We start from the raw sequence: 16089 nt of genomic DNA on the forward strand, positions 1-16089 counted from the left end.
TGTTGTTTGAATTAATTCCTGAAGAAATTTTCATACTAACATCTTCTCTACTTCATTCTAACATTCTTGTGGAAATTAACTGTGTCAACATTAAAGTTATGATTATATTAAACCTATGACATTATGTTGTATGATCATATTTAACATGCTATATTATAAGGTTAAGCAGTTTGTTAGACTCATACATTCTTCTATAGCAGAAAATGCATATGCTCTTTTGGATCATCTCCTCTTCATCATGGTATTCTAGATATTGCTAGTATTTTATTATAATTTCATATAATTTAACCAATTTTTCTATCTTTGTTCAGAAACTGAAAAGGATAATTAAATCCATGTTTATCCATTCAATTAATTAAATCCATGTTTTTTTGCTGATGATGTGCACGGTTGACCTTAATTTGCTGAAGAGTTATATTTTTCTGCTAAAACTACCTTGATAGTTGAATTTTAATCTTTATATGGATTAGATGTTCGTGGTTAAAATTGAAAATTACTGCCTTACCCTTCAATTTCACTTGGTTGATAATTTTTCTGAATGCATGAACCTAAAAATAGATGTCACGATTCATTCAAACAGGATTAGCAGTGTGAAGATAAATATGGTTGAAATATAAATAACTATGAGAATTTTTTTCTCTAAGATTGCTTTGTCTTGTTCATTCTGTTACTTGTAATTTACAATTTAGATTTACTTTCGGATACAACATTTATTACTTTGTAAGGCATAATCATGATGATGATCAGATACTGGTTCAATTTTTTGGCTGACACCCTATTTTTTTTCTTGAGTAACCCCTTGATGTAGTTTAAGCTTTTATTTACTGTTTTGTACAAGCAATATGTTGCACATTTATCTGTTGTTAACTTAAACAGTAGTTAATGAAACTAATTGTGAATATTGCATATGAAAGTCATTTTTTCATGTTGTCATAAGAACAGCTGCAAACTATATATTTTTCACTATATATTCTTCCATTTAAGGGCTAGAATACTAGTATTTGAACTGACTTCTGTCCCAAATAAGACTATTTCTGTAATGTTCTAGCAATGTTCTATGCCTCAGTGTGCATTCAAATGAGACGTTTTATTTGTCTCCAAGGAAATATATGATTTAAAATTTTCATTCTGTTAGCTTAAAAACATGTTTGTATCTAGGCTAACTAAAGTTGAGACTCCTGTCAAACATGGATATTACATAAATAGCTTGGGTTGTCATGCTTTTTTAATTCAATACATTTGGTTTTATACTATATACTCTGCTTAAAAGGAACACCCAAGGTACTTTACATATATCTCAACATATGTAGTATCTCTTTCCTCTTTTACAGTATCTCTTATATCTTGATATTTTCACTACTGGTAAGCATTAATTTTGCCATTTTTGCAGTGAGAAAGTTGCTCTTCAAGCTTTGAAGGGAAGTGATTGGCATTTGGAGGGAGCTTTTGACATGCTTTACAGCCAGCCACATATTAGAACTACCACCAATACCAGACATCTTGAAGAGCTCTATAACAGATACAAAGGCTAGTTTTTTCCTTTAGTAGTTTTTGATGTGTTATGAAAGCATCTCTACAGGCTCGTTTGCATCAATTACTATAATATTTTGTTTATAAGTCAACCACTAGTTTCTGATTCTCCAAGTAAAGCTTCATGGCATCTGTGATATGCAAGCATAAGTAGATTGCCAAAACATGCAAGTTCTTGCCATATGCTTGACCATTCTTTTCTTGTTTGTTAAGCATCTTCAGATGCCACCTGCCAGAAATATGCTCAAAATTCAAAATAATCTCTTGTTTATTTCCCACTTTATATCTAAGCTAATCTTGATGCATTCTCTAGTGTTGGACTTTGTATGGATATTTCTGCTGCTGTTGGAGGATATTCTGTTGTAATGATATTTCTGCTGCTGTTGGAGGAAAGTCTGTTGCGTTGAAACCTTTGTTATGGACCTGCTGCTGTTATGGAGCTTCTATGTTGGAAGTTGTAACTTGAATTTGTGTTATATACTTGTATAAGTTGTATGTTATCGACCTGCTGTATGTTATGAATTTGTGTTATGAACCTGCTGTAAGAATGGTTTTTGTGTGAATATAAGTTGTATGTTTTGTACCTCTGATTGAGTAAATTTTGTAGCCAATAGTTTTGTATTTACAAAATATATTAATTCTTATTTACTGCTAAAAAAATCAAAAGACAACGCTTTTAAAAACGTTGCAAAAACCCAAGCAATTTGTAAAACAATTACAACGCTTTTTAACCGTTGCAAAATGTGTTGTCATACCTATTAAAAACAACGTTTTTAAAGCGTCACAAAAAACGTTGTAATATTTACAACGCTTTTTCTGCGTTGCGAAGGTGTTGTCGATGTTAACAAAGACAACGCTTAAAAAGCGTTGTCGTTGAGGGACCCCTTTTACAACAGGGCCTCTTACAACGCTTTTTACCCCACAAAGACAACGCGTTTTTCGCGTTGTCTATTAACATTTTTCTAGTAGTGCTTGTTCAGCGACTGTGCAAGAAGTGGTCTGGTTAAGAAGATTCCTAAAGCATCTGAAGATTACTAAAAATAGTGGGAGTCCTATTACAGTGTACTATGACAATCAAGTTGTAATAACTTTTTCTAATGATCCCAAATATCACAGTAAAGGTAAGCACATAGCTATAAAGTATAATTTTATAAAGAATATAATTGCTAAGAAAAAATAATTTTTGAGTATATCTCCACACGTGCTATGCTTGCAAATTCTTTTACTAAGTCACAGGGCCGGCTTTAGGCATAGGCGGGTAAGGCCTATGCCTAGGGCCCAATTTTGATTGGGGCCCAAAAAAAATTAAGGTATTTAGGGTTAATGGAGGGTAGATTATTAAAATCCGGATCCGGAAAGCCGTCCCTTCGCATTCTTTCTCGCCGCGTCCCGATGTCGCCTCTTCATCCCGATGTCGCCGCGTCCCGATGTCGCCTCTTCATCCCGATGTCGCCTCTTCAAAACGCCCCCTCTTCGGCTCTTCATCTCCCCTCTTCGACCGCTCGACGAATCCACACGAGCAGAGACAACGAGCCGAGCTTCTTCTTCGCGTTCTTCTTCGACCGTTCGACGCGAGCAGCGACAGCGAGCCGAGCTCAAGCAGGCGCCACCGCCGGCCCGCCAAGCGAAACCGTCTTCCTCCGTTCCTCGCCCCTCTTCTTCGACTGTTCGACACGAGCCGAGCTTCTTCTTCGCGTTCTTCTTCGACCGTTCGACGCGAGCAGCGACAGCGAGCCGAGCTCAAGCAGGCGCCACCGCCGGCCCGCCAGGCGAAACCGTCTTCCTGCTTTTGTAGGTTGGAGGCTTTTCTGTTTTGTTGATCGAATTGTTAAAGATCCTTTTCTGTTTTGTTTTGTTTTGTTTGTGCTTTTTGATTCTACGGATGTTACTTTAGATGCAAAAGCGTAAAGTTGATCTGTTCTTATGGCTTGTGCCTTGTGGAATCGCATTAAGGTCTTCTCTTTTTGGATCCTGTCTTCCAAAGCCTTCCAACAGGAGGAAGCAAGAACCATGTTATCGGCAGCTTGCTTCCCAATAGTTTTCCTATTCCTTACACAATTACGGCTTTTGGATCTTCCTGCTTGTGTAGGTTGGAGGCTTCTTTCAGTCGGCTCTCCGATGCTCCATTAATTTCAGCCGTCGGATCATCCGCCGCAACAACAAAATTAGTTTTGTGGTTTAGAACACCTTGCTTATTTCAAGGATTTATTGAACACCATTAAGTTCAGTATTTAATTGCATCTGTTTGGCATTGCACCGTTTTTTATTCTTTCTATCGATTCATTGGATTTCTGCTTCTCAAATTTCCTTGTCATTTTTCCTTGAAACAAAAAGATTAACACATCCAAACTGTTTGCTAATGATGTATTCGTCAGGATATTGCATCAACAAGGATAGTTTTGCTCCTGTAAAATTTAGAAATCTTACTTTTTTTATCTATCTCTTTAGGTTCTGGAGCCAGACAAAGATTAAGGAGAGCTCTCAGCCAAAACTGTTGCTCTTTAAATCACTCTGGAAGTCATTGTGTTACCATTCCCTCGCACCTTGATCCAGTTGTTCTATTAGTCCTTTGACGAATCGTTCGAGGGGGCAGTGGATCTTTTCTGACAAGGCGGACTATCAAGGTAAATTACTTTCGTTCTATTATTAATTCTTAGTAGATCGTAAATTACTTCCGTTCTATTATTAATTCTCAGTAGATCGTTCATTATCAGAGTAAATATTCAATTTTCAATTTCTATTATTATTTAAATATAAATATGTCTTAAAAAATTATTTTGGATTACAAAACGCATGAAAAAAAGAAAAATAGAAGAATTTAATGAATTTGATAATTTCAGAAAATAATATTTTAATTTTATATAAAAAATTTATTTTTAAAATTAATATTTTAAATTTTAAAAAAATTTTAAACCCACCATTGTCGGTCTCAAGTCCGAATAAAAAAGGGTGAGAGAAAATTTTTTAAAATAATAATAATCATTTTAAAAGAAATTCGCCTAGGGCCCCCCGTGAGCTTGAGCCGCCCCTGCTAAGTCATTGACTAGAGAGTCATTTCAAGGACATGTGAAGTCTTTGGGATTTTGAAGAATGTAACATATTGTAAGACAATCAAATATTATAAGATGATTGTTTATGAAATGTCATGATCTATTCAGTGTATATATCTTTGTGACATTTTGGATAAAGTCTCGGTGAGCATGTTGGCAAGTTGAGATTAGTCCTCTCACATGGACAATCATCTCTATTGGTTAAGTATAAATAGAGGTAAGACTATTACTTATGGGACAGCTAATGAAGTTGTGAATGAAGACATATCGAAATATGTACGATGTTTGAGAATAACATGCGCTCTTTATTAGTAAAGAGAATAACATCGTAACATGTGATTCATACCACATGTGTAATAGCAACAATAAAGGTAGTAGGAGAATGGATCCCTGCTTCTCTACTATGTGAGACCTTTAAGATTATGAGTTAATCTCGATGTTACCCTAAGTGACTATTTAGCTGCCTTCTTGAAGTTTTAATTAGAGTTTGCTACTTTAGCATGTATCCTATTGACTATGTATGATTCGGTCTGTGGAACATGACTAGAAAAGTAACTGATTAAAATGAATAGATTTTAACTAAAAAGGAAGATTAAAATATATTTATATTTTTGGTATTTATTCACTGGTCGATCAATTACATTTTTATTGAGTATAGAAAATGTAATTGTGAATAATTGTATTGAGTGAAGATATTGTGAACATGCTCTTGACATAATAGTAATCATGAGAGATTAGAGATGTTCATATTAATGTAATTGATTTAATCTAGAGTAAATACAAGATGTTGACATCTTCAATTTGTTTGGAAGAGTGGTTATGTAAGGTGTAACAACTTTCTTAGCATTAATCGATCAGAATGCTTGTTGTCGCATGAACCATTTTTCTTGATGTATGAACTGAATGTTCTATTTGGTCTTTGTGACTAATTAGTCTTCATGGCTATGTGATCTTTGTGATTTGACTTGGATGAGTGGGAGATGTTGGTAATGGGAATAATGGAAACGTGGGCAGTTATGGTAATTGTCCACTTGCCTCGTGACTTATCCCACTACCTTCTCTCTTTATAAAAGAGTGTGTCCATGTTCTAGAGGAGTGACGATGGAATTTTTTTCGAAGGTTGTGCGTCTTACGAAAATTTCTCCAGAGGAGGAACATCCATTGTTGATAGGAATTTGGTCCGTGAATAACGAAGAATTGTTCGATCCGTAACATCCTTCTGACGACAAATAAGAAAAAAAAGATCGATAAAAAATCACCGTAAATATTTATTGTTTTTATTTAATAATTCATGCATTCGAAACAACAAGCTCTCTCAAGTCAAAGTATCCCCGATATATCACTTATATTTGTTTTTTTGCCAAAATTTTTTGGTGGTCAATAATCAACAAACTAGTCAATTATTGGTCTTCGGATTCATGCGTGAATAAAAGTTGCATCTTCAAACTTTTATATAATGCTTAAGTGTAACTAATACATGCATCTTTTCCCATATAGTATCATGCATGGTCATTCATTTTCAAAATTTTCTTTTTGGAATTGAATAATTTTATACATTTTTCTTCTTAGTGTGTCTTCCAATCCCCGCCCAGACATATATATCCAGACCAAAGATGTAACGAGGCATGTAGGAAGATGAACCAGAAGGAAGAATTCCTAGAAAGAGACGTTCTGCTTGAGAACATTACTGTCTAGGAATATCCTCGTCTGAGAACACTTTGGAAAGACTGACTCAATCTATTGTCCTATGTTCCGGGGATGACCCAAAGGGTTAGCTACGATCAGACTCGAGTCTGGAGCCGGTCCCGTCATAGAAGGCACCACCCGCCAAGCCGATTCCTTCGAGGCACTCAAGATTACACCGGTGAAGTACGTCCATTCCATTCGGCTAAGCATACGCCGGATCATTCCATTCGGCTAAGCACACGCCGGATTATTCCATTCGGCTAAGCACACGCCGAATCATTCCATTCGGCTAAGCACACGCCGAATCATTCCATTCGGCTAAGCACGCGCCCAATCATTCCATTCGGCTAAGTACACGCCGAATCATTCCATTCGGCTAAGCACATGCCGAATCCTCCCATCGGCTAGCTACTTACCAAATGCTTCCGTTCGGCCCATACACGCCAGGTTGCCCCCATTCGGTCGTACGTTCGTCGACTCCTTCCCTTCTGTGGAAGCCTTGCTGAATCCCTTCATTCGGCGATGTGCCCATCGAATCTCCCCATACTGCTGCGGTTTCACTGACTCGCCTGACCATACTCTCGATTGACCACTTGCCACATAGTGCCCTGGCCCACCTCATCATGATTTCTGACAAAGCCCACGCCCCTTATCATTAATGTTATCTCTCTGCGGCTTGCCCCGCTGTATCTTCGGATGGTGACAACATAATACTTTACCGGCGATGGGACAATGGAACTCGATTGTTCCTGCCACTTCATTAATCATGATGAGACATTCCTTAAATGATGACGTGACAGGTATGCATGTTCATCTCTCCTTAAAAAGACCACTCCGCTCTACAGGTAGGGCTCTCTCGCAACTCTCATCCTCTCATACTACACGCCATTTTTCTACTGTTCATCATCCTCTTCCTCCGTCCCTGACTTGATCGTCGGAGTGGTCGCGCCAGGGCACCCCCTGGCCTTCCTACTGACGGTCCTGTGAGTGCAGGCTGCCCTGAAACTGTTGCTGGTCATCGTCTGCTCCGTCGAAGTCTCCGGCAATCGTGAAGCTGTCACTGCCCTCATCATCAGCCACTGTTCAAAACCATCTACGAGGAGGTCCGGTGACGTGTCCTGAAGCTTTCTCAACCGGAACATAATTTGGCGCCGTCTGTGGGAAAATTTTTGCCCGGATTTGAGATGCCAACGGACGAACCTCCCCAGCCTCCTCAACCCTACTTCGTCGCCATGACACAAGAAGACTAAAGCAGGGCGGTGGCCGCCGCCGTCCTGGCAATCTCCCAGCAACAACAACAACAATACCAGGTACCCGCTGGCCCTTCCAGGCCCCCTTCTTTCTCTGCTGAAGCACCACCGGCGCCGACACCGGCCCTAGCTCGTCGGTTGTTTGAGCCCACCGAGGCCCATCATACTCAAGTCCATCAATCCCCAGCCCATCAAGCTCCAGCCCACTTTGCTCAGATCCATCAGGCCCCAACCTATCAGGCTCCAGGTCAACAGGCCCAGCATCAGGCCCATCAAGCCCATCAAGCCCAGGGCCCACCTCAACCTTATGTGTATGAAGATTATGGAGGAATGTCTGTGGAGTCAGCAGCGGCCCAGACTCCACCTCGACGCCCTCCACGTGGCAAAGGTTTGTGCCATGGGGAAGGCAGCAGTTCTCACAAGTCTCCCTTTGCCCAATGGATATTAGAAGAAGAACTCCCTCGCCACTTTCATGCCCCGCAGCTCATGGATTACACCGGCGCAACTGACCCAGAGGATTGATGAGTTAGGGTTTTATGCATTTTTAATCGATTCAATTTTGGGTTTTTACATGAAAATAAATTACAAAATGAATCGATTTAATCTTAATTGTCATTTATTGCATAATCTGAGGCTTGATTCTAATTTTCATGATTTTATGACAATTTTTGCATTAATTTGGGTTGAATTGATTTTAGGGCTCGAACCGGACCCAACTCAAGCTCAATCGCGGTCAAATCGAGCCAATTTGCCAAATTGATCAAGCCAACATGGAGGACATGATCTAGATCGAGCCTGGTCAAAATCCCTGAATTTTTCACAAACCCTAAGATGCCCTAGAGCCTAGATCAAATGCTGACCGAGGATTTCAAAAACAAAGGCTGAGATCGGCTGATTAATCAAGGATATAAATAGCCGAATTAAGGGAATGAATAGTGGCCGCCACTGTTCATCTTCTCCCGCGACGCGTTCCCCTGTGGCGCGACGTACCAAACGGTGAGCCCCATCCCGAAATTCCTTTTTCTTCGATTTCCTGGATCACTGAGGGAACTAGAGCCGGTTCATTGGGTATCATTTGGTAACTGGAAGGCACTCGACGAAGAGGGTTTCTCGTTCGCGTCCATCCTCTGTTCCAGCGGTACGCTGCAATTTTCGGCGTGGTTCGAATTTGGGCTGCTTCCGGGAGCTGAAGAGGGGTTCTTTGAAGAACCCGGAACACCTCTAGATCAACGCCAACTGCATTTGCGCAAGAACGAAGCTTCAAAATTCCAGATTGCAACTTCAACAACCTGTTCGTGCCATTGTTCTGATTTCAGCGAGGGTTTTTCTGATTTCCCGAGCTGTGGACGCGAGCAAACCAAATTCCAGCGATTGGTTCGAGTTTCTAAAGTGGTTCTCGAAGAGGAGGGTCTCCAATTTGGATTTTGTTTGACACCAAGAGAGGAAACCGAAGAAGGAGGATTGGAAGGATGAGTTTACTGCTTTCATTTCTGATTTTGGTTTCTGAAATTCAATTCTGAAAGTTTCTGATGATCTCCATTTGTAGAAATTCGTTGATTTAGTTACTAGATGAATGTTTAGTCTTTGTTTGAATTTAGAATTACCATAGAATGTGTTTATCCCAGTTTAATTCCTTCTTGCACTCTGAATTTCGTTGATAACCTTGGCACTGTTCCGTGCCAATCTAAATGAGATTGTTTCAGAGTAATTTAGTTTAGGTCAAGGCATTTTAGGGTTTAGCCAATGTATTTCATTCGGTTTGTCTTCTTACTTGCATCCATTGCCTTGAAATTCATTTAGTTTGCATTTGAGTTTAGGTAACTGATCTTTTAGGTTTTGAATAGTTTCTTTTACTTATTTCTCTTATTTTTGCACACTTGGGTTTCAACCATCATCTTGATTTGAATTTACAATTCTAGATTAAGAGATGCTTGTTGGTTTCCATTGCATTTCATGACTTCTTTATGTTTTGCTCTTACATTTCATTCCAAAACCCATTTACCTTAGAAAACCCAAAAAATACGACACCTAAGCTCAATTCATTCAATTTTCTACTAGTCCTTGGAAAAACACGACTCGAGGCCCCTATACTTTCACTTATTTGAATTTATTATGGGTTTTCTATAAATTCTAATTTGAAGCCCTATCGTGACACCTAGTTAAGGGCTTTTCAAGGATCACCTTTGGGAAAGTTTGAAAATCTGGCCACTTTGCATCAATATACCGACGCTATCAAGTGTCGGGTCTTCCTCACCACTTTGGCTGGTGCTGCTGTTCGATGGTTCAACCACCTTCCCCCGGCCTCCATCTGCTCCTTCAATGATTTCCGGAGTTCCTTTCTAAGGCACTTCGCCACCAGCCGTGCTTACCGGAAGACCGTGATGGACCTCTTCGCCATCAAACAAAAATCCAAAGAATCACTCAAGGACTACTTGCGCCGATTCAATCAAGGAGCACAAGAAGTCCCAGCAGCTCCTTCAGAAGTCCTTGTCAGTGCCTTTTCTCAAGGACTGATAGAGGGAGACTTCTTCCGGTCTCTCATCAAGAAGCCTCCCGAAAACTTCGACATGCTGATGACCCGAGCCGACAAGTATATACATGTGGAGGAAGCTCAATCGGCTCGGCGAATCAATGCCGACTCCTCCTCTCATGGCGGTCCCGAATCGACAGCCTGCTCCGGCTGTCCGAAACGAGCCTCGCCCGCCACCTCAACCGCTCAGAAGGCCGGAGCCAGAACATCCGGCTAGACAGACAGGTGGCCACCGTGCCATACAAGCAGTAGATTCCCGGCCCACTCAGTCGTCTGGGCCTTCAAAATGGCTTCCGCGCTTTTGCGCCTACCACAAGTCAAGAACGCATGACACTCGGGATTGCCATCAGTATGCCCGAGTCCTCCGTGAGGCAGAGGACCAGCGCTCTAGAGGGACAGCTGCTGCACCTCAACACTAGCAGGAGACTCATCATCAAGCCAGCCGCTCCCTTGCTACCACCTTCTCCTCGTGCTGCCCCAAAGCGCCACCGCTCCCCTAGAGAACTAACTCCCCCGGTGCAGAAGTGAAGGAAACCGGGGCCAAGGATCCAGCTCCCGTGACCCTCGAGCTGGCAACCAAGATAACGCCCCCCTCGGTAACATTCTCATGATTACAGGGGGAGCTACTGACGGAGATTCCAATCGAGCCAGGAAGGCTTATAGCAGACAACTGGAAGTCTGCGGTGTAACTGGAGGCAGCCAGAAGCACGGGGCCAATCATTGGCTTTGGACCCCAAGACTTGGAAGGAGTTGAGACTCCTCATGATGATGCTTTGGTCATCAAAGCCACCATTGCTAACTATGAGATATCCCGGGTGTTTGTTGACACCGGTAGCTCCGTCAACATCATATTCATGTCCGCCTTCAAGCAGATGCAAATCGACATGGACGACTTGGAGCCAATGGCCACTTCCCTTTACGGCTTCACGGGGAATGAAGTGCGCCCCCTCGGACAGATCCGCTCGCCATCTCCCTTGGCGAGGAACCAGCTCGGAGGACAAGGTACTGCTTCTTCACCATAGTGGATGCCTCTTCCTCCTATAATGTGATTCTAGGTCGCCCGACACTTGGCGCCTTCTCTGCTGTCGTCTCCACATACCACCAGAAGATCAAGTTCCCTGTCGGGGACTTGGTGGGGGAAGCCCGAGGCAATCAGCTGACGGCGCGGCGCTGTTACGTTGATTCTGTCCGAACAGAAGCCAGGAAGACTCGACGGACTCAAGGAGCTGAGGTGCATGCTGTGCAGGAAGCGCCGAATCCTCGTGCTGCTACCGAAAAAGAACTCCTGCAGATATGTCCTGATCGTCCGGAAGCAGTTGTGCAAGTTGCTGCCGAATTGCCATTTGAGCTGAAGCAACAAGTTAGCTGAATGCCTTCGTCGGAACCAAGATGTCTTCGCCTGGGATCCGGCCAACCTGACGGGAGTCTCTCCTGACGTCGCCATGCATCGCCTCAACGTCCTGCCGGGAGCTCGCCCCATCAAACAGAAGAGACGCCACTTCGGCCCCGAGCAGAACAAGGTGATTAGAGAAGAAGTGCAGAAGCTGCTGAAAGCGGGATACATCAAGGAGGTGCACTTCCCCACTTGGCTCTCCAACGTGGTGCTGGTGCCGAAGCCCGGGAACAAATGGCGGGTCTGCGTAGATTTCAGAGACTTGAACAAAGCTTGCCCGAAGGACTGCTACCCGCTGCCCCGCATAGATCAGCTAGTTGACTCGACCTCTGGTCATGAATACATCTGTATGCTTGATGCTTATCAGGGATATCACCAAATCCCTCTTTCTGTAGACGACCAAGACAAGGTCAGTTTTATAACAGCAGATGAACTTTTTGTTACACTGTGATGCCCTTCGGACTCAAAAATGCCGGAGCCACTTACCAACGTTTGATGGACAAGATCTTCCGGCATCAACAAGGCCGCAATATTGAAGTATATGTAGATGATATACTTATCAAGTCCGAAAAGGGAAGCTCCCTCATGGCTGACATAGAAGAGACCTGCGGCACCCTGCGCCAATACGGTCTGAAGTTGAATCCAGCTAAGTGTTTATTTGGTGTCCGAGTGGGAAAATTCCTTGGATACATAGTGACGGAAGAAGGAATTGAGGCAAATCCAGACAAAGTTCAAGCCTTATCTCATATGGCTCCACCTCGCAACCTCAGAGAAGCACAAAAACTTATGGGCCGAATCACTGCCCTCTCTCGGTTCATCTCTCGGGCAACAGAGAGGAGCCTTCCATTCTTCAAGGTCTTGAAGCGGGCGCATAAGTTTGAATGGAATGCGGATTGTGATAAGGCTTTCTCCGAGCTCAAAGAATACCTTGCCCAGCTTCCTCGACTCGCCAAACCTTCACCAGGCGAGCCCCTGTTCATGTACTTGGCGGCCTCCCATTCGGCAGCTAGCTCCGTGCTAGTCAAGCAAGAAGGTCAGTCTCAACATCCCATTTATTTCTCCAGTCATCTTTTCAAAGACATCGAGACCCGGTATACCAATCTGGAGAAGTTAGCGTGGATGCTGGTCTTATCCGTGCGGAAGCTGCGCCCATATTTCCTTTCCCACCCAGTCACGGTCCTGACCAATAGTAACCTGGGCCGACTGCTCACCAATCCGGAGATCTCCGGACGGCTCATCAAGTGGACAGTGGAGCTTGGAGAATATGATATTCAATACCAGCCCCGGACAGCCATCAAGGCTCAAGCCTTAGCTGATTTTCTTATTGAGATGCCTGAAGGAGAGCCGGAACAGATGTGGAGGGTGTATGTAGATGGCTCCTCCAATCAGCAAGGAAGTGGAGTGGGAGTTGTATTGATCTCCCCTCGAGAAGAGGAGATTCGGCTCTCCATTAGGTTAAGTTTCCGTGCGTCTAACAATGAAGCTGAGTACGAAGCTGTGCTTGGCTGGTCTGCAGGCGGCCAAGCGAATGGGAGCTGCGCGGGTCCAGTTGCATTCAGATTCCCAGTTGGTGACACAGCAAACATCAGGAACCTGCGAAGTTCGCAATGACCGACTTCGCCGGTACTCTGAAGCCTTCATCAAGCTCAAAGCTGAATTCAAAGAAGTATCCCTCTTGAAAATCCCCCGCACTGAGAATACTAAAGCAGATGAATTAGCCCGACTGGCCAGCTCCATGACCGAATGGACGGACGAAGAGCCCATCACTCAAGTAGCCTTCGTCGCCCAAATAGATCAAGCCGAAGCCGCATCACAGCCAGAAGACTGGAGAAGTCCCCTCATCACCTTCCTTCAGACGGGCGTTACTCCTTCAGATCCCAGCTTAGCCAAAGTGCTCCGAAGGCGTGCAGCCCGATTCACCTTGATAGGAGACCAGCTATACCGGCGTGCCTTCTCTCGCCCTCTACTCAAATGCCTGGGACCAGAGGATGCCGACTATGTCATGCGGGAGGCTCATCAAGGATGCTGCGGCAACCATCCGGGAGGAAGATCCTTGGCCCGGAAGATTCTATTAGCCGGCTACTTCTGGCCGACTCTTCAAGCTGATGCAGCAAAGCTAGTATCATCTTGTCTACACTGCCAGAAATACCAGAACTTCTCACGGCGACCTACGGAGTTGTTGAAAGCCTCCACCACTTCATGCCCTTTTGACCAATGGGGCATGGACATTGTAGGTCCCTTTCCCGACAGGGCCACAACAGAAGAAGTTCTTGCTGGTCGCAGTAGACTACTTTTCTAAATGGGTTGAAGCTGAAGCTCTCGCCCGCATCACGGAAGAAGCCGTCATCAAGTTTTTATGGAAGAACATCGTCTGTCGGTATGGCATTCCACAACGACTGGTATCGGACAATGGCCGTCAGTTCCAAGGAAAGAAGATTCAGTCTTGGTGCCAAGGACTCGGCATCCAACAAGCATTCACTTCTGTGGCTTACCCACAAGCCAATGGCCAAGCCGAGGTGACCAACCGGGAGATACTGCATGGCCTGAAGACCAAGCTAGATCACGAAGGAGGCAGCTGGGTGGAGGAGCTACCCTGTGTACTCTGGGCCTACCGAACCACACCAAGAGAAAGCACTGGCATGACACCATTCCATCTGGTGTATGGAGGAGAGGCAGTTGTACCAATGGAGGTGGGGATCCCATCAGACAGAAGGATGCTTTATGATGAAGACAACGGCGAGCGCCGAAGAATGGAGCTGGACTTCATCACTGAAGACAGAGACCGTGCCGCCTCTCGACTCATGGCCTACCGACAAAGGATGTGCGCCAAGTACAACCGCCGAGTGATCCCCAGATCCTTCCAAGTAGGAGACTTGGTATGGAAGAAAGCAAAACCAGCAGGCGAAGTGGGCAAGCTTGAACCACCATGGGAAGGCCCCTATCGGAGTAGTCAAAAAGACAAGTTCCGGCGCCTACTACCTCACCGACTCGGAGGGCAAGGACTTGATCAGACCTTGGAGCGCCACGCACCTTCGGCCTTACCACACTTAAACTCTTACCATCATTTCATTACTTGTCTATATTCATTATATTCATTTTCTACATATAATGACAAGTAATGTTTCCTACAGGCCCCTCCACTTCAAGGCCTCGCGGCTATTCCACAATACTCTCCCGACTCGGACATAGTCGTGGGAGCCAACTTATCGGACCTAGCCAACTTAGGTCTCGGACCTACTCCAACGACAAGCTAAGAGGTAAGTCCAACACTTGCTTTCCTTCTTCATTTTTGCAATAGGCGCCTTCCCGCTACGGAAGCGGCAGCCATCACCTGTGCCTTCCCAACATGGAAGCATCTGTCAACGCCAACACCTGTATCAACCCAAGGCAGTCGCCGACACACATTTTCCGACTCGCATCATCTTACAGACATTACACATCCGAATCGTCCGCAAGCACGGACACTCTACACATCCGAATCGTCCGCAAGCACGGACACACACTTCCGAATTGTCCGCAAGCACGGACAAGCATCCGCCACACGGACACTCTACACTTCCGAATCGTCCGCAAGCACGGACACTCTACACTTCCGCAAGCACGAATCGTCCGCAAGCACGGACACTCTACATTTCCGAATCGTCCGCAAGCACGGACACTTCCGAATCGTCCGCAAGCACGGACATACTTCCGGAATCGTCCGCAAGCACGGACACTCTTACTTCCGAATCGTCCGCAAGCACGGACACTCTACACATCCTTCCGCATTGCCGAATCGTCCGCAAGCACGGACACACTCTCCGAATTTCTGAATCGTCCGCAAGCACGGACACACTACACTTCATCCGAATCGTCCGCAAGCCCGGACCACTTCACTTTCCCGAATCGTCCGCAAGCCCGGACATACTTCGTACACTCCGAATCGTCCGCAAGCACGGACACTCTTCACATTTCCGAATCGTCCGCAAGCCCGGACACACTTCCGAATCGTTTCCGAATCGTCCGCAAGCCCGGACACTCTTTACACTTCCGTCTACAATCATCAAGCACTCGGACCACTGCCTTTCCGCAAACGTCCGCAAGCCCGGGTTCACATCCGTCCAATCCGGACCGTCCACACCCGAATCGTCCATACCCCTCGATCGTAACACTCCGAGGCTCGCACATGACTCTGGGAGAATACAAGTGTGATTGCACACTTGTCCCAGACCAACTTGTTCACACATCGACTACTCGGTCTCACTACCCGTGTACTCCACTCAGTCGAACATAGCCAATGCCAAGTGCTATGGGCGCACGGTTATCACTGCCAACTCCTCTATATTGGAAAGACAGCATTACAATTAGAGAGAAGAGCCAAAAGTAACAAAGGAGCAAGGGAGACAGCAAAATTTTTCATTAATTATCCCAAAATTACAAGGCAAGGCCGGAGCCAAATACAATCACTTCTTCTTTCCTTTACCCTTGCCGGCTGGAGGCTTCTTGATAACTGCCGAAGCTGTTCGGGCAGAAGCAGGCAGTTCCTTCCAAACCTCTTGAGGGTCCAGCTTGTCTATGGCTTCGTCCGGGATAACCACCCCGCTGCCTGAAGCTGCCTCAATGCCCCCTCAAAGCCGGACTGAAGCATGCCGGCTGTCCTTTCCAGGAACT

At 44.6% G+C, this 16089-nt stretch overlaps 1 protein-coding gene across 1 annotated transcript; it reads left to right on the forward strand.

The window, feature by feature from the left end:
* Window positions 1–9897: 9897 nt before the first annotated feature.
* Window positions 9898–10263, forward strand: LOC141836033 (uncharacterized). The gene has a single exon (XM_074723442.1). The coding sequence runs from the start codon at window positions 9898–9900 to the stop codon at window positions 10261–10263; it is 366 nt and encodes a 121-aa protein (XP_074579543.1).
* Window positions 10264–16089: the final 5826 nt, after the last annotated feature.

The sequence above is a fragment of the Curcuma longa genome, chromosome 10 (genome assembly GCF_044706935.1).
Source record: "Curcuma longa cultivar G26 ecotype Majalengka, Jawa Barat chromosome 10, ITB_CL_G26_1.1, whole genome shotgun sequence".
Taxonomy (NCBI): domain Eukaryota; kingdom Viridiplantae; phylum Streptophyta; class Magnoliopsida; order Zingiberales; family Zingiberaceae; genus Curcuma; species Curcuma longa.